This window comes from Xyrauchen texanus, chromosome 49 (assembly GCF_025860055.1).
Source record: "Xyrauchen texanus isolate HMW12.3.18 chromosome 49, RBS_HiC_50CHRs, whole genome shotgun sequence".
Taxonomy (NCBI): Eukaryota; Metazoa; Chordata; class Actinopteri; order Cypriniformes; family Catostomidae; genus Xyrauchen; species Xyrauchen texanus.
Genome location: NC_068324.1, coordinates 20,577,454 through 20,604,221, shown reverse-complemented (window position 1 = coordinate 20,604,221; position 26,768 = coordinate 20,577,454). Strand labels below are relative to the sequence as shown.

Below are 26,768 nucleotides of genomic sequence, written 5' to 3'. Positions count from 1 at the left end.
TCAACTGACATTTTCACACACACAGACAAAAAGGGCCTGTCAGCCCTGTGTCTCTCCTCTCTCTCTCCCTCAGAGGATTTCTTTTATCAAGCAGCCAAAAAGTAATGACCTAAAATCTTCATAGCCACACGCTAAAACATGCTAAAAACATGCTAGCATCATGCTAACACATGTTAGCATTGACTCGCAGGTGCTAAAAAGGCTAAAAATGTGCTAGCATCATGTTAAAATCGCCTAGCTGAAGTGCTAAAACATGCTAAAAACGTGCTAGCATCATGCTAACACATGCTAGCATCACCTAGCGAAGTGCTAAACAATGCTAAAAACGTGATAAGCATCAAGCTAACAAATGCTAGCATTGCCTAGCGAAGTGTTAAAACATGCTAAAACGTGCATAGCATCATGTTAACACATGCTAAAATCACCTAGCGAAGTGCTAAAAATGCTAAAAACATGCTAAGCATCATGCTAACACATGCTAGCATCGCCTAGCCGAGTGCTAAAACATGCTAAAAACGTGCATAGCATCATGCTAACACATGCTAGCATCGCCTAGCGAGCGCTAAAAATGCAAAAATGTGCTAAGCATCATGTTAACACATGTTAGCATCGCCTAGCCGAGTGTTAAGACATGCTAAAAACGTGCTAAGCATCATGCTAACACTTGCTAGCATCGCCTAGCGGAGTGCTAAGACATGCTAAAAACATGCTAGCATCATGCTAACACATGCTAACATCGCCTAGCGAAGTGCTAAAAAATGCTAAAAATGTGCTAAAATCATGCTAACACATGTTAAGCATCGCCTAGCGAAGTGCTAAGACATGCTAAAAACGTGCTAGCGTCATGCTAACACATGCTATCATCGCCTAGCAAAGTGCTAAAAATGCTAATAACGTGCTAAGCATCATGCTAACACATGCTAACATCGCCTAGCGAAGTGTTAAAACATGCTAAAAATGTGTTAGCATCATGCTAACACATGTTAACATCGCCTAGCGAAGTGCAAAAAATGCTAAAAACATGCTAGCATCATGCTAACACATGCTAGCATCGCCTAGCTGAAGTGTTAAAACATGCTAAAAACGTGCTAGCATCATGCTAACACATGTTAGCATCGCCAAGCAAAGTGCTAAAAGATGCTAAAAACGTAGCTAGCATTACGCTAACACATGATAGCATCACCTAGTGAAGTACTAAAAAATGCTAAAAACGTGCTAGCATCTATCTGTCTGTCTATCTATCTATCTATCTATCTGAGGGTCAATATCTATCTATCTATCTATTTGAGGGTCAATATCTATCTATCTATCTATCTATCTATTTGAGGGTCAATATCTATCTATCTATCTATCTGAGGGTAAATATCTATCTATCTCTATCTATCTATCTGAGTGTCTATCTATCTATCTATCTATCTAGCAACTAATTTAAACTTTAAACTCATTTAAACTATAAACTACTTTAAACTATAAACTACTTTAAACTCATTTAAACTCATTTAAACTTCAAACTACTTTAAACTATAAACTACTTTAAACTAATTTAAACTTCAAACTACTTTAAACTTCTTCAGACTTTCTGGTCCAAACTTTCACAAGCCAACTTAAAGTTTGTTCTCAAACTTTTAATCTAGTTATTATTCCGATTCTTATTCTTCTTAGCAGTGAAATTTCTATATCTATCTCCTCCTAGAGCTTTAACTCCACATACTCCAAACTCGGCACAGACACTCAAACTGTTCTGACTCGAGTTGCTATATCTTTTCTAACTGATCGGACTTACGGTTTTCCTAAAAATGACGATCAAACTCGGAAAAAACTCCCATTGACTTAACATTGCGGAATGTTCAGAAATTCAAATTCCAACTGACATTTTCACACACACAGACAAAAAGGGCCTGTCAGCCCTGCATCTCTCCTCTCTCTCTCCCTCAGAGGATTTCTTTTATCAAGCAGCCAAAAAGTAATGACCTAAAATCTTCATAGCCACACGCTAAAACATGCTAAAAACGTGCTAGCATCTATCTGAGGGTCAATATCTATCTATCTATCTATCTATCTATCTATCTATCTATCTATCTATCTGAGGGTAAATATCTATCTCTCTCTATCTATCTATCTATCTATCTATCTATCTATCTATCTATCTATCTATCTATCTATCTATCTATCTATCTATCTATCTATCTGAGGATAAATATCTATCTATCTATATCTATCTCTTTATATATCTAAGGGTAAATATCTATCTATCTATCTATCTATCTATCTATCTATCTATCTATCTATCTATCTATCTAGCAACTAAGTTAAACTTTTTTAACACTACACTGTAGAACTGGCTCATTAGAGTCATTCATTTGGGAATCAGACTACACTGGTCACACTGTAAGTTTCACATTGTAGATTCAAAAGAACCGGCTCATTAGAGTCATTAATTTGGGAATCAGACTACACTGGTCACACTGTATGTTTCACATTGTAGATTCAAAAGAACCGGCTCATTAGAGTCATTAATTTGGGAATCAGACTACACTGGTCACACTGTATGTTTCACATTGTAGATTCAAAAGAACCGGCTCATTAGAGTCATTAATTTGGGAATCAGACTACACTGGTCACACTGTAAGTTTCACATTGTAGATTCAAAAGAACCGGCTCATTAGAGTCATTAATTTGGGAATCAGACTACACTGGTCACACTGTATGTTTCACATTGTAGATTCAAAAGAACCGGCTCATTAGAGTCATTAATTTGGGAATCAGACTACACTGGTCACACTGTATGTTTCACATTGTAGATTCAAAAGAACCGCTCATTAGAGTCATTAATTTGGGAATCAGACTACACTGGTCACACTGTATGTTTCACATTGTAGATTCAAAAGAACCGGCTCATTAGAGTCATTAATTTGGGAATCAGACTACACTGGTCACACTGTATGTTTCACATTGTAGATTCAAAAGAACCGGCTCATTAGAGTCATTCATTTGGGAATCAGACTACACTGGTCACACTGTATGTTTCACATTGTAGATTCAAAAGAACCGGCTCATTAGAGTCATTTGTTTGGGAATCAGACTGCACTGCTCACACTGTATGTTTCACACTGTGGATTCAAAAGAACCGGCTCATTAGAGTCATTAATGTTGTAATCAGATTACACTGGTCACACTGTATGTTTCACACTGTAGATTCAAAAGAACCGGCTCATTAGAGTCATTTGTTTGGGAATCAGTCTACACTGGTAACACATACTAGCATCGCCTAGCGAAGTGCTAAAACATGCTAAAAAAGTGCTAGCATCTTGCTAACACATGCTAGCATCGCCTAGCGAAGTGCTAAAACATGCTAAAAACGTGCTAGCATCATGCTAACACATGCTAGCATCGCCTAGCGAAGTGTTAAAACATGCTAAAAGCGTCTAGCATCATGTTAACACATGTTAGCATCGCCTAGCGAGTGTTAAAACATGCTAAAAACGTGCTAGCATCATGCTAACACATGCTAGCATCGCCTAGCGAAGTGCTAAAAAATGCTAAAAACGTGCTAGCATCATGCTAACACATGATAGCATCGCCTAGCGAAGTGCTAAAACATGCTAAAAACGTGCTAGCATCATGCTAACACATGTAAGCATCGCCTAGCGAAGTGCTATAAAATGGTAAAAACGTGCTAACATCATGCTAACACATGTAAGCATTGCCTAGTGAAGTGTTAGAAAATGCTAAAAACGTGCTAGCATCATGCTAACAAATGCTAGCATTGCCTAACGAAGTGCTAAAACATGCTAAAAATGTGCTAGCATCATGCTAACACATGCTAGCATCGCCTAGCGAAGTGCTAAAACATGCTAAAAACGTGCTAGCATCATGCTAACACATGTTAGCATCGCCTAGCGAGTGCTTAAAACATGCTAAAAACGTGCTAGCATCATGCTAACACATGCTAGCATCGCCTAGCGAAGTGCTAAAACATGCTAAAAACGTGCTAACATCATGCTAACACATGCTAGCATCGCCTAGCGAAGTGCTAAATCATGCCAAAAACATGCTAGCATCATGCTAACACATGCTAGCATTTCCCAGCGAAGTACTAAAGCATGCTAAAAACGTGTTAGCATCATGCTAACACATGTTAGCATCGCCTAGCGAAGTGCTAAAACATGCTAAAAATGTGCTAGCATCACCTAGCGAAGTGCTAAAAAATTCTAAAAACGTGCTAGCATCTATCTGTCTGTCTATCTACCTATCTATCTATCTGAGGGTCAATATATCTATCTATCTATCTATCTATCTGAGGGTAAATATCTATCTCTCTCTCTCGATCTATTTATCTATCTATCTGAGGGTAAATATCTATCTATCTATATCTATCTATCTGAGGGTAAATATCTATCTATCTATCTCTCTATCTAACTATCTATCTGAGTGTCTATCTATCTATCTATCTAGCAACTAAGTTAAACTACTTTAAATTACAAACTACTTTAAACTTTAAACTAATTTAAACTACAAACTAATTTAAACTTTAAACTCGTTTAAACTATAAACTACTTTAAACTTCAAACTACTTTAAACTATAAACCACTTTAAACGACTTTAAACTAATTTAAACTAATTTAAACTAATTTAAACTTCAAACTACTTTAAACTTCTTCAAACTTTCTGGTCCAAACTTTCACAAGCCAACTTAAAGTTTGTCTCGACGAACTTTTTCTAGTTATTATTATTATTCTTACTCAGAAATTTCTATATCTATCTCCTCCTAGAGCTTTAACTCCACATACTCTAAACTCGGCTCAGACACTCAAACTGTTCTGACTCGAGTTGCTATATGTTTTCTAACTGATCGGACTTACGGTTTTCCTAAAAATGACGATCAAACTCGGAAAAAACTCCCATTGACTTAACATTGTGGAATGTTCAGAAATTTAAATCCCAACTGACATTTTCACTCACACACACAAAAAGGGCCTGTCAGCCCTGCATCTCTTCCTCTCTCTCTCCCTCAGAGGATTTATTTTATCAAGCAGCCAAAAAGTAATGACCTAAAATCTTCATAGCCACATGCTAAAACATGCTATGGTAACTGCCTAGCAACCAGATGGGGTTACCCTAGCAACAGAGTAACAAATCACATATCTCTGCACCAGAAAATCGTAGAGACTTCTGGGTTGATTTATTTAAATCAGGATGGCAAGAGGACTTGATAAGTATCACTATGGTATCTGCCTAACAACCAGATGGGGTTACCCTAGCAACCGAGTAACAAATCAAATATCTCTGCAACAGAAAATCCTAGAGACTTCTAGGTTGATTTATTTAAATCAGGATGGCAAGGACACTTGATAAGTATCACTATGGTAACTGCCTAGCAACCAGATGGGGTTACCCTAGCAACCGAGTAACAAATCACATATCTCTTGATTTGTAGATTCAAAAGAACCGGCTCATTAGAGTCATTCATTTGGGAAACAGACTACACTGGTCACACTGTATGTTTCACACTGTAGATTCAAAAGAACTGGCTCATTAGAGTCATTTGTTTGGGAATCTGACCACACTGGTCACACTGTATGTTTCACACTGTAGATTCAAAAGAACTGGCTCATTAGAGTCATTAATGTTGTAATCAGACTACACTGGTCACACTGTATGTTTCACACTGTAGATTCAAAAGAACTGGCTCATTAGAGTCATTAATGTTGTAATCAGACGACACTGGTCACACTGTATGTTTCACACTGTAGATTCAAAAGAACCAACTTTAAAATTCAAACTAATTTAAACTTTAGACTAATTTAAACTTTAAACTAATTTAAACTATAAACTAATTTAAACTTCAAACTACTTTAAACTTCAAACTACTTTAAACATCAAACTACTTTAAACTATAAACTAATTTAAACTTCAAACTAATTTAAACTTCAAACTACTTTAAACTTCTTCAAACTTTCTGGTCCAAACTTTCACAAGCCAACTTAAAGTTTGTACTCAAACTTTTTAATCTAGTTTCAATTGTACTCATTTGGGTAAGTAACTACTAATGAATCATTAATTCACAGATGCCAATATTTTTATTTGAAAAAATAGTTTACTGCAAGGACACACATAAGCACAACACAAGATTTGCTGGTATTTGCCATTTTCACTTAGGGGTGTACTCACTTTTGTTGCCAGCGGTTTAGACATTAATGGCTGTGTGTTGAGTTATTTTGAGGGGACAGCAAATTTACACTGTTATACAAGCTGTACACTTTTGCACTTTTTCTTCATTTTGGAGCTTTTTTTATTACTCCAGAATTAAAGACATACTTTAATTGTAAAACTAAAAATCTAAATCTCAGGTCATAATAATAATGGCATTGGAAATTCAGTTGATCATTGATGTCTTCTGATTGTTGTTATGGTGTATATTGTTCTATCCTTATCAACAATGGATCATTTGACTTAATGATACCTAATGGCATCTAATAACATCTTTTTGTCATTGGTTGAAAGGTTTTGCAGAAAGAAGAGAGGAAATGAGCTCTAGCAAACAGTTTGCAGTAGATAAATGTTCTGGTGCTCCGCACTGCAGGGGTTTCTCTCAATATACTCATCCGTTTAATGGGTGTATTTTTAGGGCTAATTTGCCTTCTTTATTAACATAAATGATGAAAATATTGTATGACCTGATTACATCTGATTTGCTTTAATCGCTCCGATTTAACACACCTGATAACTGTGGAGTTCTTTAGCACTGAAAAAGAAAAGGGAAAAAAGTAGGGCTGTGTAGGGTGTTATGCTGAAGGTAGTGGCTTGGTTCCAAGAACAGCATACATTTACCATTCAGCTGACCCCCCTTCTAATATGAATTATGAAAGAACGTTTTATGTGGTATTATTTATTTATTTAGTGTTGTTTTTGTTTTTTTAGAAGATACTGTACCTTGAGCTTTGACAACTCAATGTAAGAATAACTTTGGATTAGCTTTGACAGGCCCCAAAGAGATGTATTTTTTATCCCAAATTCAATGCCTTAAACATTGTCATTGCAAAATGTATTACAGAAAAAAGTTTCACGTTGTATATTTTCTTTTATAATATTCTGGAAGAAACCCCAAGCTTTGGCAACGCTGCATAAGTTTAAGTTTGAAATAGCTTTATTCTTTAATTAGAATGTGTAACTTCAGAGCTGGTGAAACCGCTTGATGCATTGTAAAGAACAATTTTTTTTCTTATGAAAATGTAGCTCCAGCATATTGATAGAACCTATAAATTTGAAACATCTAAGAACAGACTTCTGTTGCAATATTGATACGAAATAAAGTTTTGTATATTTTGAGTACTGTAGACTCGATCTACGATCAAGTTTTAATTAGCTCTGGTCCCAGAGAGCAATTCAAATTGGTTGCACTCTATTTCACTCATACTTTCAGAGTCGTCCATGAAGACATAACTCCTACATCTCCAGATCTTCTCTCATTGAATCGGAACGTCAGCTTTCTGGTTGATGTTTTTAGCAATTTTGTATGCAGTTGGTGTACTTCAAGCCGAATACATTAGTTTGATAAAAGAAGCTCTCGCTAACAGGATATTCATATTTGCATAGGCTTGTAAAGGTATTTGGGGATCATGGAAAATGTTGACAGCTCACTGTGAAACTCTCCTAATAATATGATTAATTCGGAACATGCCTGTTTATCTCTGTAAAACTAGTTTCAACTTGTGTTGATGTGAAGAGTATTACGCACTGATGCACTGCATCGCAGTTGTAGAATGGGATTTGTCAAATAAGATTAGGATGTCAGCCATTGAAACCAGGAAGTCAGCCAGGAAGTACTGTAACCATTTTGTCCCCTAATTACCTAGACTGTGATATGAATCATTCTGAAAATATATTAAGACAGGTCACAGATAATAGCTAATGTCTTCTAACATTCATAGTGGTCTCGTTTTTGCTACAGCTTTTAGAATGATCTGAGAGCTGCCTTCTATGTTTATATTTGTTTATTTTTTGACATTGGAAGTCTTGCTGTCACATTTTGAAGACGCAAGAACTCCAGCTCTGGCGGTTGTGGCTCAGGTGGTAGAGCGGGTCGGCTGCTAATCGCAGGGTTGGCGGTTTGATTCCCGGCCCACACGACTCCACATGCCGAAGTGTCCTTGGGCAAGACACTGAACCCCCAAGTTGCTCCCAATGGCAGGCTAGAACCTTACATGGCAGCTCTGCCACCTTTGGTGTATGAATTTGTGTGTGAATGGGACACAGTGTAAAGCGCTTTGGTAACCTCATAGGTTAATAAAAGGCACTATATAAGTGCAGACCATTTACCATTTTTAAAACTGGCAGGTTTTGCTGGCGATCATCAGATTGGTATTGTTTGCATTAACTGCATGTTCTTAACATTAAATTCGTATTTAATCGTGATTAACTATACATCATAAGAAAGGTCTAATACTGTCACAATAGAAATGTTACTGCCGGAAGTAATTTCTTAATTTATGTCGACATAAAATATCAAAGCGAGAGTTATGAAAATGAAACCGTTATAAAGACGCACCTACCTATTCAATGATGTAATCTCCATTTGATTTGTCCCTAGCAGGCTTCAGTAAAAAACATCCCTTATTCATGCTAGCGCCATATTTGATTTTGAATGGGCTGTGAGGGATATACTTACAGTCTCTTCAGTGGGCTGTACTGCAGTTTAAAGTGGGTGTACAACATGAGTTGTGGAAAATCAGATGTGATCTAGGAGCTTAATAGAGCTTTATACAGTTCCTGCCATTGAAGAGATGGTAAGTTTATTCCTCACAGCCTCGTTTTCTATCCCATAAAAACATCATAGATGGTGCTATCGTGAATAAGGTCTATAGAACATTTAGTCCAAATTTTGTGATATATTCTCATTTTTTCTTCATAACGAATTGTTATTTGTCAATTGTCCACTAAATTGTGCAATATGATCTGCTGACACTGCTGTAGTACTCCCATATGGTCATTTCTAAACCTCCACAAAGCTGGAAGATGCACAAGTTCATTTCTCATTCTAAATATAGGAAATTATGACATCATGCCTACCTCAGTGCCCACATCACAAGGGGTGTTTTCCAAACAGCATTTTTGCGCCCTTGAAGGGCACTTCGGGAAGGGGACAACATTCGAAGGGTCGTTTCAAACAATAGTAAAAAGTAAATTTGTTCACAAATTGCCCTTTTACAAGACTTTTAGCTAAGGTCACTTTCAAACTGTAATGCCATACTCCCTTCACAGTGCCCACATCAAGATCTCTGTCCTTCGTAGTGAGAGAATTGATCACTTTCAATTGGAATTCACCCAGGGACGTCCCCATCCCATCCCATAGTAGGATAAATTACCTACCATGCATAAAACTAATGAGTTGACTGCTGAGACTCATTGTAAATAAATAGCCGATTACAAAACTATATGGTTTGTCTATTATTTCCATGCAGTCTCTGGTATTTGTATATGTTTATTGACAGTTCTATAGCTGTAATTGCAGAAGAGCTGTACACCTGCTATCATCTTCACCTGCTAATAATCTGCAATCTGCCTCATTATATGATTGATTAGACATGAGATTATTAGAACACACTGCTATAACAACACAATCTCAATTGGAAAGAAAAGATATGCACAAGATGATGTTTATTTTACAACATATTCTGAATTATGGCTAATGGCTAATGCGATTCACATCCAGAATCACAAGACATGGAAAATGATTCATATAACTAAGAGTTTTGAAGTTATCATCCTCAAATTTGAAATGTAACATTATCAGACTTGTGGCTTAGCTCCATTGGGTTTTTATGCATCTACAAGGTCAGTGTCTTATATTAATTCATATAAACATTTAAGAAAAAAAAACATTGCTGATAACTTTACAATAAATTTGTTATTTTCTAACTATTTGTTCTTGACTTTTATTCATTCAGACTTTTTAACAACAAACTTCCAAGTGTCTCCTTTCAAAAGAGACCACAATTATGCCTGTTATGCAATGTGGGGATGAACTACAGCCATTGTATTTTGAGTATGTAATTTTAGGATTGTGTACAGAAAAAGGGGGGTGCTCGGAAAAGGTTAAAAGCACTTTTGTTTTCATTCACTTCTTGTGTCTTGTTTTGTCTGTTCTCCTCAGATTTAGCATCTTCTGTTTTTTTTTTTTCATTTGTCTCATCTTATAGAATTTCCTTTTGACTTCTAGTTTTGTTTAGTTTTCTCGTTTTTCTTTTGTCTGGTCTCTTGTTTTTTACATGTCAAGTTAAAAATAACAAACTTTTAAAAATGTTTTTGTTTTGTTTTTCCTTCTCGTCGTTTTGTCCGTTCTTGTCTGATTTTGCCTTATTTTACACTCTTCTGTTCTGTTCTCTTCTTTTTAGGCATCATGTCAAGTTAAAAACAATTTCAACTTTCACAAACGTGTCTCGAGATGCCTGCATTCTTTTAGATTCAGTGCCCTGCTTCTAGCTTTATTCTGTGCAATGTATACGTTTGGTTTGTGACCAGCCCCAAAGTTCTGATTATTTCACTCACATAACTCAAAAGACTATACTGTACAGTTCTGGGACCTGTACCATGAAGCCAGTTTTGGTGGCTAGCCAGGTAAATGTTTGTTTTGTTTGTGACAAGCCTGCATTTTTGGTACCATGAAAGTTGGTTGGCCTTTACTGGTGTTCATCACCATAGTAACTTATGCTACATAGCAGGTTTTGTTCTGGGTAAAAAATCACCAACAGATACTGAACCTATCAGCTGATTAATTTAACATCTAAGTCACTCCCCTATGTCTCTTAAAGCACACTTTACAGGAAAAATCTTAGAAATCCACAAAATCGCACTCTTGTCTCAACTGTAAAATCATATTAGTTAACCTACTTACAAATAAAGTAAGTAAATATGCTTATTTGGCAGTAACTGTACTTATTTGGCTGAAGTAAAATTAACTAGGATTATTTCACTTTAATTGAGCCAAATAAGTATATTACTTGATTTTTTATGGCAATTTATTTCCTCAAATTTTTTAAGGGAAGTCAACTTATTACACTTTACGGTGTGAGTGTCTAAATATACATTTTCGGCAGAAGGAGTCTTGCATTTTATTTAAATAAACCAAAATTGTTTTTCATTTATACGGTGCCAGGGAAAGGACAGTTTCGGTTCACTTATTTTGGTTGTGGCCCCGTCATATATACTCATTGGAACATGATAATTTGTTGTGGCCAGTAGATAATATGTTGAGGGAACGACATCCTGTTCTCATGACCACGACTTTTAATGACAGGGTAACAATATCCTTTGCCCATGGCAAATTTTTTATGTTGATGTTAAGGGCTAAAAAAAGACTTATATGACCACGTCATGGACAAATAGCAAAAATGGAGATGATTAATGAAAAAAACATTTTATTTTGAATTAGGAATGACACACAAAGACATAGTGCAGTCGCTGGTGTTGAGACATGGTTACATTACATACTGCTGGATGCACAGAAAATGTTTGGAAAATGGTATAAAGAGAAAAGGATGTCGTTCCCACAACATACAAAGTCGTGGCCATGAGAACAGGATGTCATTCCCTCAACATGATATCTCACGGCCACAACATATTTTCATGTTCCCACAAGTTAATATAACGTGTCCACGACAAAACTTCAAAGTGAACCGAAGATGTCCCTTCCTAGGCACCATACATTTACCGACTCTAGCAAAAAAAATGTCAAATGAAGAAAATATAAACATAATATAGTATTAAACTATCTATAAAACAGCTAGATAGGTGGATTATAATATACCTGCCAATAGTGATCCATTTTAAAATAATACAAGCTTAATCACACTACGAGATGGCTGTAGAAAGGGAGGAATGACGGTCAAACCATTTTATTTCATCGACTCTATTTTATTAATATAGTTATTGCATACAGTATTCTGAGTGCTCACTTTTATTTATTCAATAGGAGCCTATGTTAATTTGTAATAGTATTAAATGATATTAATCTTTCAATTTAAATGAATATAAAAGTCCAGAATTTGTTCAACGAGCTTTGTGGTATTGGACTTTGATCTGATGCCACTATTCTGTCAAACTCTGGCATATCCAGTGAGTAGTTCTTCTTCAAAATGGCTAATTGTAGCAGCCATGAATCGTGTAAACTGCCTCATGTGGGCCAACTACTGTCCCACGACTCAATATTTTCAGGTGTCATGATCCAGATGCAGAACTGGACATACTGTAGCTAGGAACTTTTTGTGGGGTTTTAAACCCAATGTCAATGGTGATATTCTGTAAAACAAGTCCTCACAGTCAAAGATATTTATTTTAGTCTGCTGCATGTCTTGAGAGATTTGACTGATTTTGTGCAGGGATTATTAAAGGTAGGCTAACTCAAGTTGATGTTTTCTTTCACAGTTCTCCTCATTACGCATGTCCTGAAGTCATCAGAGTGAGTATTTTCTTTTCCATTTTGTAAGCAAAAAGAACACACAACTATTCCTGAGATGCCCATTCAGAATGGATCAGCTCATCTCAAAACTGCATTGCGATATGTTATAGTGATTTGACCTTCTCTCTGTTCTCTTTCATAGGGAGAGAAGTATGATGGAAGGAAAGCAGACGTTTGGAGCTGTGGGGTCATTCTGTTTGCTCTGTTAGTGGTGAGTCATAACCAATAGCAAAGTCACACCGGAATTTATCTTAAAAGAAAAGTTCACCCCAAAATGAACATTTACCATCATGTCAATCCAGACCTGTATGACTTATCTCTCCACACACACACACACACACACACACACACACACAGAATGTACATGCTGCTCTTACAGTATATACAGAATAAACAGTATACACATAAAACATGGATGGGGACTGGGCTGTCAAGCTTCAATACAGCAGAAAAAGCACCATAAAAGTGCCATAAAGTAGTCCATATGACTCGTGCGGTTTATTAGAAGTCTTCTGAACCCAATTTTGAGCAGGAATGAAGCAAACCTCTCCACTGCATTATTAACAGTTTATTTTGTTTGTTTGTTTGTTTTTACCTGTGTTTCTGAACCACGACATATCGTCTAGAGTTGTGCTTATTTGAAACGCTCTTGTTCAATTTAGAGTGTAAAAACTTGATTGTTTTTGATATTCCAGAAATGAACACTAAGTAATTTCTACAGAAATAATTCACTGTGCTCTGACACACTCTGCCCAACTCCGCTTCAGATGTTCAGAATATCTATTTCCATTCCAATACAAAATATCCTTAAGCTTCATCTTGCATATAGAGAAGTCTTCTCTTTTCTTCTCTTCTCTTTTTCTTCCTGTCTGTCTCTGTTGTACTTGATGTCCTGCTGAAGTTCATTCGGTCTTGCCTTTATGAAATATATACCAATCAGCCACAACATTAAAACTACCTGCCTAATATCATGTAGGTCCCCTCATGCCACCAAAACAGCTCTGACCTGTCGAGGCATGGACTCCACAAGACCTCTGAATGTGTCCTGTGGTATCTGCCACCAAGACGTTAGCAGCAGATCCTTTAAGTCCTGTAAGTTGTGAGTTGGGGCCTCCATAGATTGGACTTGTTGGTCCAGCACATCCCATAGATGCTCAATCGGATTGAGATCTGGGGAATTTGGAGGCCAAGTCAACACCTTGAACTCTTTGTCATGTTCCTCAAACCATTCCTGAACAGTGTTTACAGTGTGGCAGGGCGCATTATCCTGCTGAAAGAGGCCACTGCCATCAGGGCATACTGTTGCCATGAAGGGGTGTATCTCGTCTCCAACAATCTTTAGGTAGGTGGCACATGTCAAAGTAACATCCACATAAATGCCAGGACCCAAGGATTACCAGCAGAACATTGCCCAGATTATCACACTGCCTCCACCTGCCTGTTTCTTCCCATAGTGTATCCTCCTGCCATCTCTTCTGCAGGTAAACGTGCACTCGGCCATCCACATGATGATCTAAAAGAAAACGTGATTCATCAGACCAGGCCACCTTCTTCCATTGCTCCATGTTCCAGTTCTGATGCTCACTTGTCCATTGTAGACACTTTCGGCAGTGGACAGGGATCAGCATGAGGACGGTCTGCCGTTACGCAGCATGACGCAAAGCGAGCTGCGATGCACTGTGTGTTCTGACACCTTTCTATCATCACCAGCAGTTCATCAGTTTTTCAGCAATTTGTGCTACAGTAGCTCTTCTCTGGAATCGGACCAAATGGGCTAGCCTTCGCTCCCCACACACATCAATGAGCCTTGGGCGCCCATAACCCTGTTGCCGGTTTACCAGTTGTCTTTCCTTTGGGTACTACCACTTTGGGTAGGTACTAACCACTGCATACTGAGAACACCCCACAAGACCAGCTGTTTTGGAGATGCTCTGACCCAGTCGTTTAGCCATCACAATTTCGCCCTTGTTGAAATCTCTCAGATCCTTACGCTTGCCCATTTTTCCTGCTTCCAACACATGAAATTCAAGAACTGACTGTTCACTTGCTGCAAAATATATCCCATGCCTTGACAGGTGCCATTGTAACGAGATAATCAATGTTATTCACTTCACCTGTCAGTGATTTTAATGTTGTGGCAGATCAGTGTATAACTTGACCTTCTGTAGAAAGGCAGACAGGACAAAATAAAAACTGCTGCTGACAGGTTGTTTTTTTTCATACTGACTCTGTGCTGAATACACAAAATCCCATCAAATCTAAAGTGTTTGGAGTGCATTTATTTGCTTATCCTCCTTGTTTTGTTCTTTTGTTGTTCTTGCTTTATTTTTTTTCAGAAAATGAAACCCCATCAACCTCATCTGTAGCATGTCAGTAGCGGTGACAGACCCCTCACTTGAGGGAAAAAATTTGCAAAACAAAGTCAATAATTGAAATATCAGCTAACCCCCTCTAATATCGCATTATTTCTGAATATGTTCTCTGAAATCTTCACTAATTCATTCAGTATTTTCAACAAGTTCATTAACATATTTCTTTATTTGCCTGTTTCTTTCTCTCAGGGAGCTCTGCCATTTGACGATGATAATTTACGAAACTTGTTAGAAAAAGTGAAGCTGGGTGTGTTTCACATGCCTCATTTCATCCCACTGGACTGCCAGAACCTTCTACGAGGAATGATTGAGGTAGATGCTGGCAAACGGTTAACGGTGAGTCTTGTCACTCTTGATGGCATCATCTCAAATGTCTTATTTGTGTTTAGTTGCATTGTATGTTTAACCACCTGTTAGGACATTTGAATAAACTTTAGTTACAGCTAAGGCAACATAGGGTCAACTTATCATTCTTTTCATACAACAGAATTGATTAAGATTTCAGTAGCATACATAGTTGAAAATGTGTTTCTTCATGCTATTTCCAACTCATACTTTCTCATTCCCTTTAGTTTAAGAGGGGAACGCTGATATTTTGACTCTATGAGAAAGAGAGAGAGGTAAAGAGAGAGTTGAAATGTGAGTTTGATGTGTAGATAGTAAAGCCAGTCGGACTGTTCAAAGGCAGCGTGAGGTTGTGTGTTTGGAGATCACTCACAATCACCATGACCTTTCTCTGCTCCATACTAACCAATAAAAAGCTGATTTTCACCTTGAATAAACACCACTATCAGAGTCCTTCCGGAACTGCTATCTACACTTTATTTCAGACAGTTGTGATACACACTTTGACTAAAGAAAAAAGGGGAATATTTGTTGAGATATCAAAGAATGGTCAAAGGGTCTTGTTTTGGTTGAAAGGGTCAAGGGAACACTCACTTTTCTCTCTCTTAGTCTCTATCTGCTTTCTCGAATAAGTAGTTATCGGCAGTACTCGTTTGGATTCATCTCAAGCAACCAGTTAAGAACATGTGTGGGTCATATTTCACCCCCAAATCAAAAGATAGAAATAATAAATTATATTGTGCAGAAAGAAAATGGAAGCCTACTAGATTCTCACAAGATCTAAGCTGTGCCATCAGAATTGATTGTAAAGCTCTATACCCTTACTGTATGCCACCAATTATCCCATATGTGTCTAATGTAAGGACATTTTGGTGATAAAGTTAATTCTTCAAAATTAAACACATTCAATTGAGAACTGCATTAAGTCTCCTGAGCTATGAAAGAACAATCTCTGAGCAATAAAACCGTACTGTTACAGTATGTGAAATCTGACCCTAAAATGGCACCCTTGCAGAACATCACTTTGTGATCACATCCAATGTCTTGTTAACTGGTTCTCATTACCTTTCACAGCAGTGGCATTTTAATGAGTCCCAATGGCATTCAAGGACAACCCTCCAGGAAACACAGTCTTTAAGTCACTGATAGAGTTTGATAGCTCACTGAATTGCAGAACAGCCTCTTTCATATCTAAGAGAAGCATCTAAAATACATGGTCAAAATGAACAGTGCAGTCCCATCATTCAGTTTCACTGAGCAGAATTCACAATGAACCATCTGAAAATGCCAAGACAGTGTGTTGTTCACCTGATTGTGTTTCCATCAATTTGAGTGCATAAATGCAATCATAATGCACCAATATGTTAATTAATATTGAATGTGTTGATTAAAGCTAATAGTTGTCAATAATTACTTTAATAATACCCAATGTGTCATGCATTCATTTCTAACCTAAAATACAATTTCTTTTATTTTCAGTTTTAAAATCAACCAAATGCAAATCCTTTATCTAATTCAAGCAAGATTCAATTGGACATAATGGGTTGCTTTTATGTTACATTTTTACATTAATGCATTTGGCTGATGCGTTTATCCAAAGTGACTTACAGTGCACTTATTACAGGGACAATCCCCCCAGAGCAACCTGAGTTGTGCCTTACTCAATGGAGTCAATGGCAAGTGGTGGCTGTGGGGATCGAAGCTTCAATATTCTACATACTACATATATAACTGTGTGTGTGTGTGTGTGTGTGTGTATATATATATATATATATATATATATATATATATATATATATATATATATATATATATATTAGTTTTTAATCCAAATGAATCATGACAAAATAATCGAATGAAGTCAAACCGAATCATAAACAAAATTCAGATTTCGTGATACATTGGATAATTTATTAAAGAAATGTTGCTAACAATTTTAAAAATTACACAGTATAAAGGATTTGTAAAGCATTTTTTTTTATAGTTAATTCATCATTTATAAATCCTTGTTTAATGCATTAATAATAGAATACATTCACATATTATTTTACTTATTTATACTTTCTGTAGCTAATAATAAGTTTATTATTGTTTAATAATTTATATAATCAGTTTGATCATGTTTTTTTTATCCTTAGTAAACAACTTGTTAACCATACCTAACTTGAGCCTTAGTGATTTTAAGATGCTTTGTAGATATTTCATAGCTAACTTTATGGAGTGGTGGTGGTGTAGTGGTCTGAAGTAATCTGGTAATTAGAAGGACGCTGGATCGAGCCCCACGGCCACCACCATTGTGTCCTTGAGCAAGGCACTTAACTCCAGGTTTCTCTGGGGGGATTGTCCCTGTAATAAGTGCACTGTAAGTCGCTTTGGATAAAAGCGTCTGCCAAATGCATAAATGTAAATGAAACTTTATAAATGTAGAGATCATTTATACATGTTAAATGCTTTATTACACCTTTATTAAGCATTAATTGCTTTGACAATGCGTTTTCCTATAACAGTCATTTGCACATAAATTAAGCATATATTGTTCTTTAAATTAGGTCACACGAAATCCTTAGCTAACAACGAGTCAGTGCTTTATTAAGAATCTCTATTAAGAATTATGTGCTTTAATAATAAGTGCTGCTAAAACAATAATGAACACATTAATTAAGCATATATAGTTCTTTTGATTAAGTCATGCAAAATGCTTAGCTAACAATTAGTTAGTGATTTATTACACATTTATTTAGCATTAATTGCTTTAATAGTAAGTATTCCTATAACAGTTTTTAACACATTAATTAGGCACAAATGTCTTTTAAATGCTGTCACATGAAATCCTTCGCTAACAGTTAGTCATTGCTTTATTACACCTTTATTAAAAATTAAGTGCTTTAATAGTAAGTATTCCTAAAACAGTTATAAACTCATTCATTTGACATATAATGTATAGCTCTTATTTTAGATTAGGTCAGGCAAAATACTTGGCTAACAATTAGTTAGTACTTTATTACACATTCAAGCATGAATTAATGTTTAGTTAGTACTTTATTACACATTCAAGCGTGAATTAATGTTTAGTTAGTACTTTATTACACATTCAAGCGTGAATTAATGTTTAGTTAGTACTTTATTACACATTCAAGCGTGAATTAATGTTTAGTTAGTACTTTATTACACATTCAAGCGTGAATTCATGTTTAGTTTGTACTTTATTACACATTCAAGCGTGAATTCATGTTTTAACAGTAAGTGTTCCTAAAACGATAATAAACACATTAATTAATGAACAATGTGTATCAAATTCATTACATATATAAGTGGATATATAATTTCTTGAGAAACTGTGAATTTATGCCTTATTAATGTTCTCATAAACACTTCTATACCACTGGTTTGCATCAACAATAATGCATTAGTTAGGAATGATTAACAAGTTTTTTACTAAGGATTATCAAGCATGATTAATCTGCTTATATATGAACTTATTAAACAAAATAAATAGTTTGCTACAGTGAATGTAAATGAGTAATGTGCTGTTTGTAAGTAATCTTGTATGTATTAATAAAGGAATAATAATGTATACATGATCAATTAACTATAAACTGATGCTCTACATACACTACATGCCATGCAAAGTGTTACATGGTAAATTCTAAGTTTTTGAATCAAATTATTTTCAAAGATAATATTTATACCTCTAATGTTTAAATAACCTTTTGTTCCTTTTAATGTAGATCATTTCACCACCCACAGATCAAAGTCTGACTGAAGTCTTAATTATCTGCAAATTTCCATTGTTAATTATTTGTTTTGGCTGAAACACATATGATGCATTATTAAATTATTTGTGTTGGAGGCTGTCACTAACTAATGCATGAATCTGTTTCAGACATTAGCATGTGCAAAATACATCAGGCATATCGCAGTAATAGAGACTGTGTTTTTAGATGAGAGCATCAGAAGACAGCTTTATGACCCCTCAAGCGTAGATATGCAAATAATAATTGGATATCACGGCACCTTTCTTCTCTACACACCCAGTCACCTGTCATCACAAGATGATCTATCCGCTTTCATATTAAAACTGATTGTTGATCTCTCTGTCTAGATAAACTTTCTGATAGAGGCTGAGACTAAACCCATAATAGACCAAATCTTTTCTCTCACTGCTTGTTTTTTATTTAATTTTATTAAAGCTGTTTTTTGTGCTATGTATCTTACTGTCCCTTTGTCTTTCTTTCACAGTTGGAGGTGATCCAGAAGCACACATGGTACATGTAAGTGCTGAAAGACCAGAAAAAGGTCTGGGCATTAGGGATGGATAGATTGGGATGAAATGTGTGTGTCTGTATCTAAGAGCGTGTATTAAACAGAGTCTGCGCGTATATGTGTGATAAATGGCACAGACCCCACGTGTCAGAAGCAAGGACAAATTTCTAGCGGCCCGGCAGGGATTTGCTGTCTGCTCGCGTGCTCTCGCTGCTGTCGTCTGGCTTCCTCGGGAGAGAGAACGAGAGCAGGCAGACAGTAGGGGAAGGTTGGGCTGACATGCTTGTATCATGCCTTCCTGTCTCAATGCCTCTCTGGGGTTAAAGACATGGCAGACACAGATTCTGTTCAGTGCCAGTGTTTTTCAGTAGAATACTTATGTGCTCCGTGTACATAGCAATCTTTTCTAACAGATGGCGACAGCAAGTATTTGGAATTTGTTTGAAAAAGTTTGTGAAGATTTGTGTTTAAAGAAAGGATTCTATTATTATTCACTTACATTCATTTTTTTCCAAACTTTTATTTTCTTCGTCAGAACATGTTGGAGTCATTAGAAAAATGTTCCGAGTGATCTTTTCCCAGTCAGATCTCGTGAAAATTATGTGACTGTGGCAACAATTTTGTAAAATGACATTACCTTGTTCCATACATGTATCACTGCAGTTCCGAGTTGAAATGTCTAATGAGTGGTGCTAAAAGCGAGTTAAATGTTCTCCAAAAAAGATTTTAATGTAAACACTGTATCAGGTTTTGAATGACAAAACCGAACTCCGTACTAGAGGTACACACTTAACATTCACAAATTTAGAACAGTTTAAAAGGAAAAAAAAGGACAAGCTTGTATCAGTTTCTTTGTATGACATGAGGACACATCTGGACTATTCTGAATAGAATACATTTAAATCCTTATGGGTATTTTCATTTTTTTGGACTAAATTTTGTCAACTTTAAGATATGGATAGACAAGGTCAACTGTAAAATCATCACTTTAGGAATTTAATATCACGCTCAGGTTGGTTTATTAATGAATACATGGGAATCAATCAAGTTTTTCAAAAGTATAGCCACAAGACATACACAAAATGGGTGTAAACGTAACTTTAGTGAGATAAAATCGCTTACTAATCTTCTCTGAGGTAAGTTACAGCCAATTTACAACTTAATTGCCATGATGATGTAATGTCAACAAACCCTAAAATGACAAAAAAATGTCAATTTAAACAACTTTTTAAAGCTCAAAATAATACATGATTTTTAACAAAATAATTTATGTAAGTGCTTTTATAAAATTATAAGCTTCACCTTTTTGCATTTAAACCCTGAATAGGGTAGTTGGAGTCCAGGAAAAACTGTCAGGAAAGACTGACTGACTGCAGGAATGTCTGCACAGGGGTGTCAGGCTAGTTACCTTACCCACAGGTTCTCATACAGGGGACACCCTAACTAACTATGAGCACTTTACAAGAAAAACTGTCCGGTGGTCCTCCGAGAGGTGGAATGGAAGATGGACCAATTAGGATGGACTCTACGGACACGACTCAAATGGCCATGGATAATGAGCAAAGTATCCTTAAGAAATGCAGCTGTGGGTGGATTAGGGTAACGACTTAGAAGGGGCTGTGGATTCATCAATGAAGGATGAAATGTGGTGGGAAAAGCCAGACACAACCTTGCACTGCAGCAGCAGGTCAGAAAAGAGGGCTACAGAACCTGGTTGAGCACCATATTGCTACTGAATCCACTGTTGTACCACCAGCAGGACAAGTCATGCCCATGAGGTTAGCCACAGGAGGATACAACTGTTAACCCACAGACAAGAGAGAGAAGGCAAGACAATTAAATGGAGCCAGGGAGAAGGAAATTAATTAATTGACCAAGATCTAACAATAATGATGCCTGGAGCAGACTAGACCAAGACCTGTACTCCGCCTTGGAAAATGCACTCAGCGGATGGGTGGAGGCCAAGCTTAATATTTTTAGTGACATTGCTTATGAAGAATGTGTAGGTAGATTTGGAGAAGCATCAGTGAAGAAGCTTGGTACCAGGGTGATGGGTAGGAGAGAAAAGGAAATACTTCAACTGGTAAAAGAGTGGAGGCAGCTTCGTGAGGCATGAAGAAGAGCAGATGAGGATGAGAACGAGGGCTTGAAGGCATTGTGGGATGGCATAAGGGCTAGGTTGGTGGTTTTGAAGAGGGCAGAGAGAATTTGACAGTGGAGAAGGAGCATAAGAAGATGAACTTTGTCAAGGATCCTTTTAAAATTGCCAGAAATATTCTCAAAGAAGAGTAGAAAGTTGGTGATGCTGAAGCAGTATCCAGATGATCACAAGAACAACTAGGCTATCCCCATAAAGAAAACCAGCTAGGCTCACCCAATTATGTTCCACAGCCAACGGTGCCAGTAGTGGGATTTTATGTAGCTCCACCCAAGTTGAGTGAGATCAGGCAAGTGGTAGAATAATCCCGGGCCCGAATGGGATACTTTATAGGTTGTTTAAACTGTGCCCAACTGTTATGGAGATTACTGAGTTCCCTGGAAGAAGCACTGCATACACCTGGAATGGAGAAGGGCAGTGTCAATCTTTATACCCAAAGAACAGGAATCTACCACGATAAGTCAGTTTAGGGAAAGATTTTCTTTTCGGTGGTAGCAAGGATGATATCTGATTACCTCCTGAAAAATGGATACATAGAAACAAACTGCAAGAACGCAGGCATAACAGGATTTCCTTGATAGTAATGTGGGAGCAGATTCAGTCTGCCAAGAGAGACTAGAATGATCTCCATGTTCCACACCAGCTCATCAGCTATGCACTGGAGTTTTTCCATGTTCCAGAATGTATTAAGACCTTGGTAGATAGTTACTATGGGGACCTGAAAATATGTCATGCAAAACAGGAGTACATAACTGGATTCCAACTGGAAAAGGGGATTGCAATGGGATGGTCAATCTCTCCTATCCTGTTCACAGCTGCATTCGAGATCATCCTTATTGGTGCCAGACAGATGGCTTGAGGAATCCGTGCACAATCTGGGGTGAGATTGCCAGCACTGCACAGCTATATGGATGATGTCATTAGTATCCTCCAGACTTCTTCATGTACAAACAGACTCTTAAAATGGCTGGAAGAGCTTTTGGCATGGGTCAGAATGAAGATCAAGCTAGCGAAGTCATGTAAGGTAATTAGAAGCGGCCAGATATCATTTGAGGTGGATTGTGAAAGAATCTTGGAGCAGCCGAATTCAAAGTTTAGGGAGAGAATACACAGCAGATCTGTCAGATAAATACATGGCAGGGCTGGTTCTGAAGCAGCTAAATTAAGGCTTGGGTAAGATAGACAATTGTCATCTCCCTGGCAAATTGACTTTCAGTCTTAGCATTGTTTGAAAGAAATGCCTTGCAACTGCCAATAAAGTCCATCACCTTGGGTTACAAGCAGGAGAAGACCAGGCTGTTCTTAGAATTAAGAGAATCAACAGACCAGTCAGTGAGGGCTTGTCAAGCTCAAGTCCGAACTGGCCGCACCTGAAAGGCAGAGGAGGTTTTAAACAGGGCTGTTTCAAGACTGAAGCAACATCAGATTGTTGGAAGAACCCAATCAGGAAGAGCAGGCTTTGGATGGGGAATGGCTCCCAAACTGTGGTCAGCAGCCTCTAAAAAACATGGTAGTGACAGAAGTAACTAAGATTGAAGAGGAAGGGTATATAATTCAAGCAATCAGCCAGCAGCAACAAGGGCACTGGACAGTATGGAAAGGTGCATCTAATAGAGTTTTAAGATGGGCTGACCTGTGGAAGATACCCTAGGCCAGGCTAAGTTTTATAATAAGATGCACCTATGACAGTTTTCCAAGCCCTGGAAATTTGTCTCGGTGGCTAGCTAGGCATTGGCTAGGCATTGGAGGGGCGGCTGATGCAGTTTCGCAGTTCGCCTATCATGTTGCTCTTCTACTCAATCTGTTAGAGGATTAGCACACTGAACGGGTGGTAGGTGGAGATTGATGGCTTGTGACAACAGAAAGCACCAGCGGAAGTGTGGCAGGCAGTATTACCCAGCAGATTTATAAATGTACTTGTGCATCTGAGTGTAAAAATTGTCCCCATTTACTTCCATTGTAAGTGCCTCAGTGTAACAAATACTGTCAATTGAGCTTAACTTGTATTGAACCCTGAACAGTTAATTTGTTTTGATTTCATTAATCCTATTTTTCAGAATATGGTATTCGGCTTCGGGCACACCCCTACTCCCTACCCTAAACCTTGAAACTAAACCTTGAACCTGAACCTAAATGATAGTGTTATAAAAAGTCAATGTGAAATGAAAAATATAATTGCCGAAGCAACCGCATGATTTTGTGGTGTTTCTATGACACTTTGGCTCACTTGTCGACCCTCGTGCTCTTCAGGACTCGTCCTTTGCATCGCAAGTGCAACACTCTATCAGTTGAGCTACCCAGCTGTTTTGATCACACTCAAAAGTTTTTAAATGTAGTTGGTTATGTAATGCAAATGTTTTATGTCATGAGTTAGTATTTTGTGTGTAATAGGGAGTAAAGTGTTTATGAAATGGTAATCTGTTATTTTACTCATGATTTGTGTGAAAGTGAATGAAAGTCACTGTTGTCACCTCTTGTGTTCATTTCACCTGGAAACTGCTGCGATACCTACAACGAGCCACGTAAATTTATTTAGCAAAAATTTTGATAATTTCTATAAGTTTACTGTGTTTCTTTGAGCTAGTGATAATTCTCTCAGTAGTACAGTTTTGAATATAACTGATGTCATCTGCTTTCTCCAGAGGAGGGAAGAATGAACCAGAACCAGAGCAGCCAGTGCCCAGGAAGGTGGCGATCCGCAGTATCCTGTCAGCCGACGACATCGACCCAGATGTTCTGGAGAGCATGAACTCGCTAGGATGCTTCCGTGACAAGAACAAACTGATGAAGGACTTGTTATCAGACAAGTGAGTGACTGCACTATGTTTGGGAATAAATGCTCCCATGAAGAAGAAAAAAAATCCCATTTCTTTGATGCTACAAGTAATGCTTCATGTTTTTATTTTTTATTTTTTTAATAATAGCTTTTTTTGTCTCCTCAGTGAAAATCAGGAGAAGATGATCTATTTTCTTCTGTTAGATCGTAAGGAAAGATACCCCAGCCATGAAGACCAAAATCTTCCTCCTCGCAATGACATTGGTATGACATCATCATTCTAATTTCAGATCAGTGGAACAATAATAGTTTTTGAAGTTGGATCCATTTTTGTGCTGTATTCTGTGTGGTAAGTGTTGTGTTTACATCAGCTATATTTGGGTGTTTCTATATGCACATTTGGCCCTGTGGACTTTTAGAAGTTGTATTCACTTAAAACACACATTCCACTATGACTGTTCACAAGCGGTCCACACTGATATTCGCACATGCGCAGTCCGTAGCACGCTCACACACATACTGCACTGATCGCCAGAAATGCATCCAAACTGTCAAAGACCTCCAGCTAGTGCTTGTTTACATACACCAACAATTATAAATAGCACTGATTGGAACAAGAACAGCAAGATGCAGAGCAGCTGAATGAAGCAGAACGGAGTCTGCTTTTCTGAGTTGTAACTTGACACGCATCTTTTAAAAGCAGCGCGATAAACATGACAATGGTCCAAGACATCTGTGGCATGTTATATGCAACAAAAAAACAAACAAACTTCAAAATAGTCCAGATAGGTCCCCTTTGGTTTTCAGGAATAGTTGGTCACATTAGTAGGCATGTCTCTTTCCCTCTCTGTTTATGATACAAACTGAGCACCAGTGGACGGGGCCAAGGGTGCAGTGACACATGTTGTGGGGTGTTTAAATGCAACTGTGCAATGTCTCGTGATGTCACGAAAACACAGTTTTCAAAATGAGACATTTCAAACAGGTGGGAACTATAAATGCTCTTCTAGGGGAGGAAATTTTGAATTCTGAAATGTACAGTATGTTTTATAGTACAGTTACCTCTAATACGTCTAAATATAGGAAATGTACCTTTTCTTGACCAATTTAGCATTGAAAGTCTTGTTTCTGGGACAATTGCATGATGAATGCGTGATAAAAAAAAAAAAATGTAATTTAGTTTTAAAAGTTTTAATGTGAACTTCCTGTTACAAAAAAAAAGTTAAAATCTGTTTAATATCAATCAACTCCAAGGGCAAATGTGCCCATAGTTAAAGAAACACCCATTGACATCTCTGCTGTGTTATTTTTAGTTTGAAATAGAAATTGTTATAATATTTCATATGATAATCTTTTTTTTTCTCGGTTCATTACTGTGCAAATTCATTCACTGAAATAGCCAAATGTTTGCCAGCCCCATGCAACAACTGCATTAATTGCAGCAGTCGCTGGTGCTAATGATGAATCCAAAATCAAACAGCATTTTTTAGTGCGGCTTTCTTGACTTTTGTTTTTGTAATGATGATCGACCATGTTTTGTTTTGTTTTTTGTTTTTAATGTAGATCCTCCACGGAAGCGTGTAGACTCGCCAATGTTGAACAGGCATGCCAAGAGGAGGCCGGAGCGGAAGTCTATGGAGGTGTTGAGTGTGACGGACGGAGGTTCGCCTGTACCGGTGCGAAGAGCCATCGACATGACACAACACGGGCAGAGGTGCAAAAAACAAATTTATTCACCCCAAAATGTCATAATTTATTCACCCTCTTGTTGTTGTAAAACCACGTGAGTTTCTTTCTTCCATGGAACACCAAAGGTGAATTGGACGCTCTTTTCCACGTGGTTACAATGAAGGGGGACTAGAGATATCAAGCTTTAAAAAAGATGCAGAAGCACCATAAAAATATCATGCAAGTGCTTTGCACAGCTCATTTGCCTGTATTCCAAGTCTTCTGAAGTCAAATAAAAGCTTCATGGATCTTTATTCATGGATAGCCTTTCCCTCCATGGAGCACTTATCCGGAAAACTGAGTCAGTGAGTTAAACAATTTGTGAACAAATAATTCAGACTAGTTTTGTCCACTGGATCAAGCCATGCATTGAAAGATCTGATTCACAAATCAGATATCGCTACTTTTTCATGAAAACACCAAATAGAGCTAGGGCAAGATTTTCAGTGAATCACGACTTCAACTTTGATCCATTCATGGCACAAAGCTAAAAAATGGCTTCAGAAGTTTTTGAATATAGTGCATGAGTCGTATGAACTACTTTTGTAATACTTCTTCGTATTTTTTATTATTATTTTTTAAATCTTGAAAGCCCCAGTCCCCATTCATTGTGATTGAATGGAAAAGAGTGACTAGGACATTCTTCGAAATCATCTTTGTGTTCCACTG

General features: G+C 37.3%; 1 protein-coding gene across 3 annotated transcripts in view; it reads left to right on the top strand.

Moving 5' to 3' along the window:
• The window catches only part of LOC127640301 (serine/threonine-protein kinase BRSK2-like), a 292,226-nt gene that overhangs the window by 225,686 nt on the left and 39,772 nt on the right, over nucleotides 1–26,768 (top strand). For all 3 annotated transcript variants that reach the window (XM_052122748.1, XM_052122747.1, XM_052122746.1), the window contains exons 6-12: nucleotides 12,424–12,457; nucleotides 12,600–12,668; nucleotides 15,019–15,165; nucleotides 19,414–19,445; nucleotides 24,238–24,402; nucleotides 24,538–24,635; nucleotides 25,935–26,085. In XM_052122748.1, coding sequence (XP_051978708.1) covers nucleotides 12,424–12,457; nucleotides 12,600–12,668; nucleotides 15,019–15,165; nucleotides 19,414–19,445; nucleotides 24,238–24,402; nucleotides 24,538–24,635; nucleotides 25,935–26,085 — 696 coding nt within the window. The remainder of the gene's footprint in view (nucleotides 1–12,423; nucleotides 12,458–12,599; nucleotides 12,669–15,018; nucleotides 15,166–19,413; nucleotides 19,446–24,237; nucleotides 24,403–24,537; nucleotides 24,636–25,934; nucleotides 26,086–26,768) is intronic.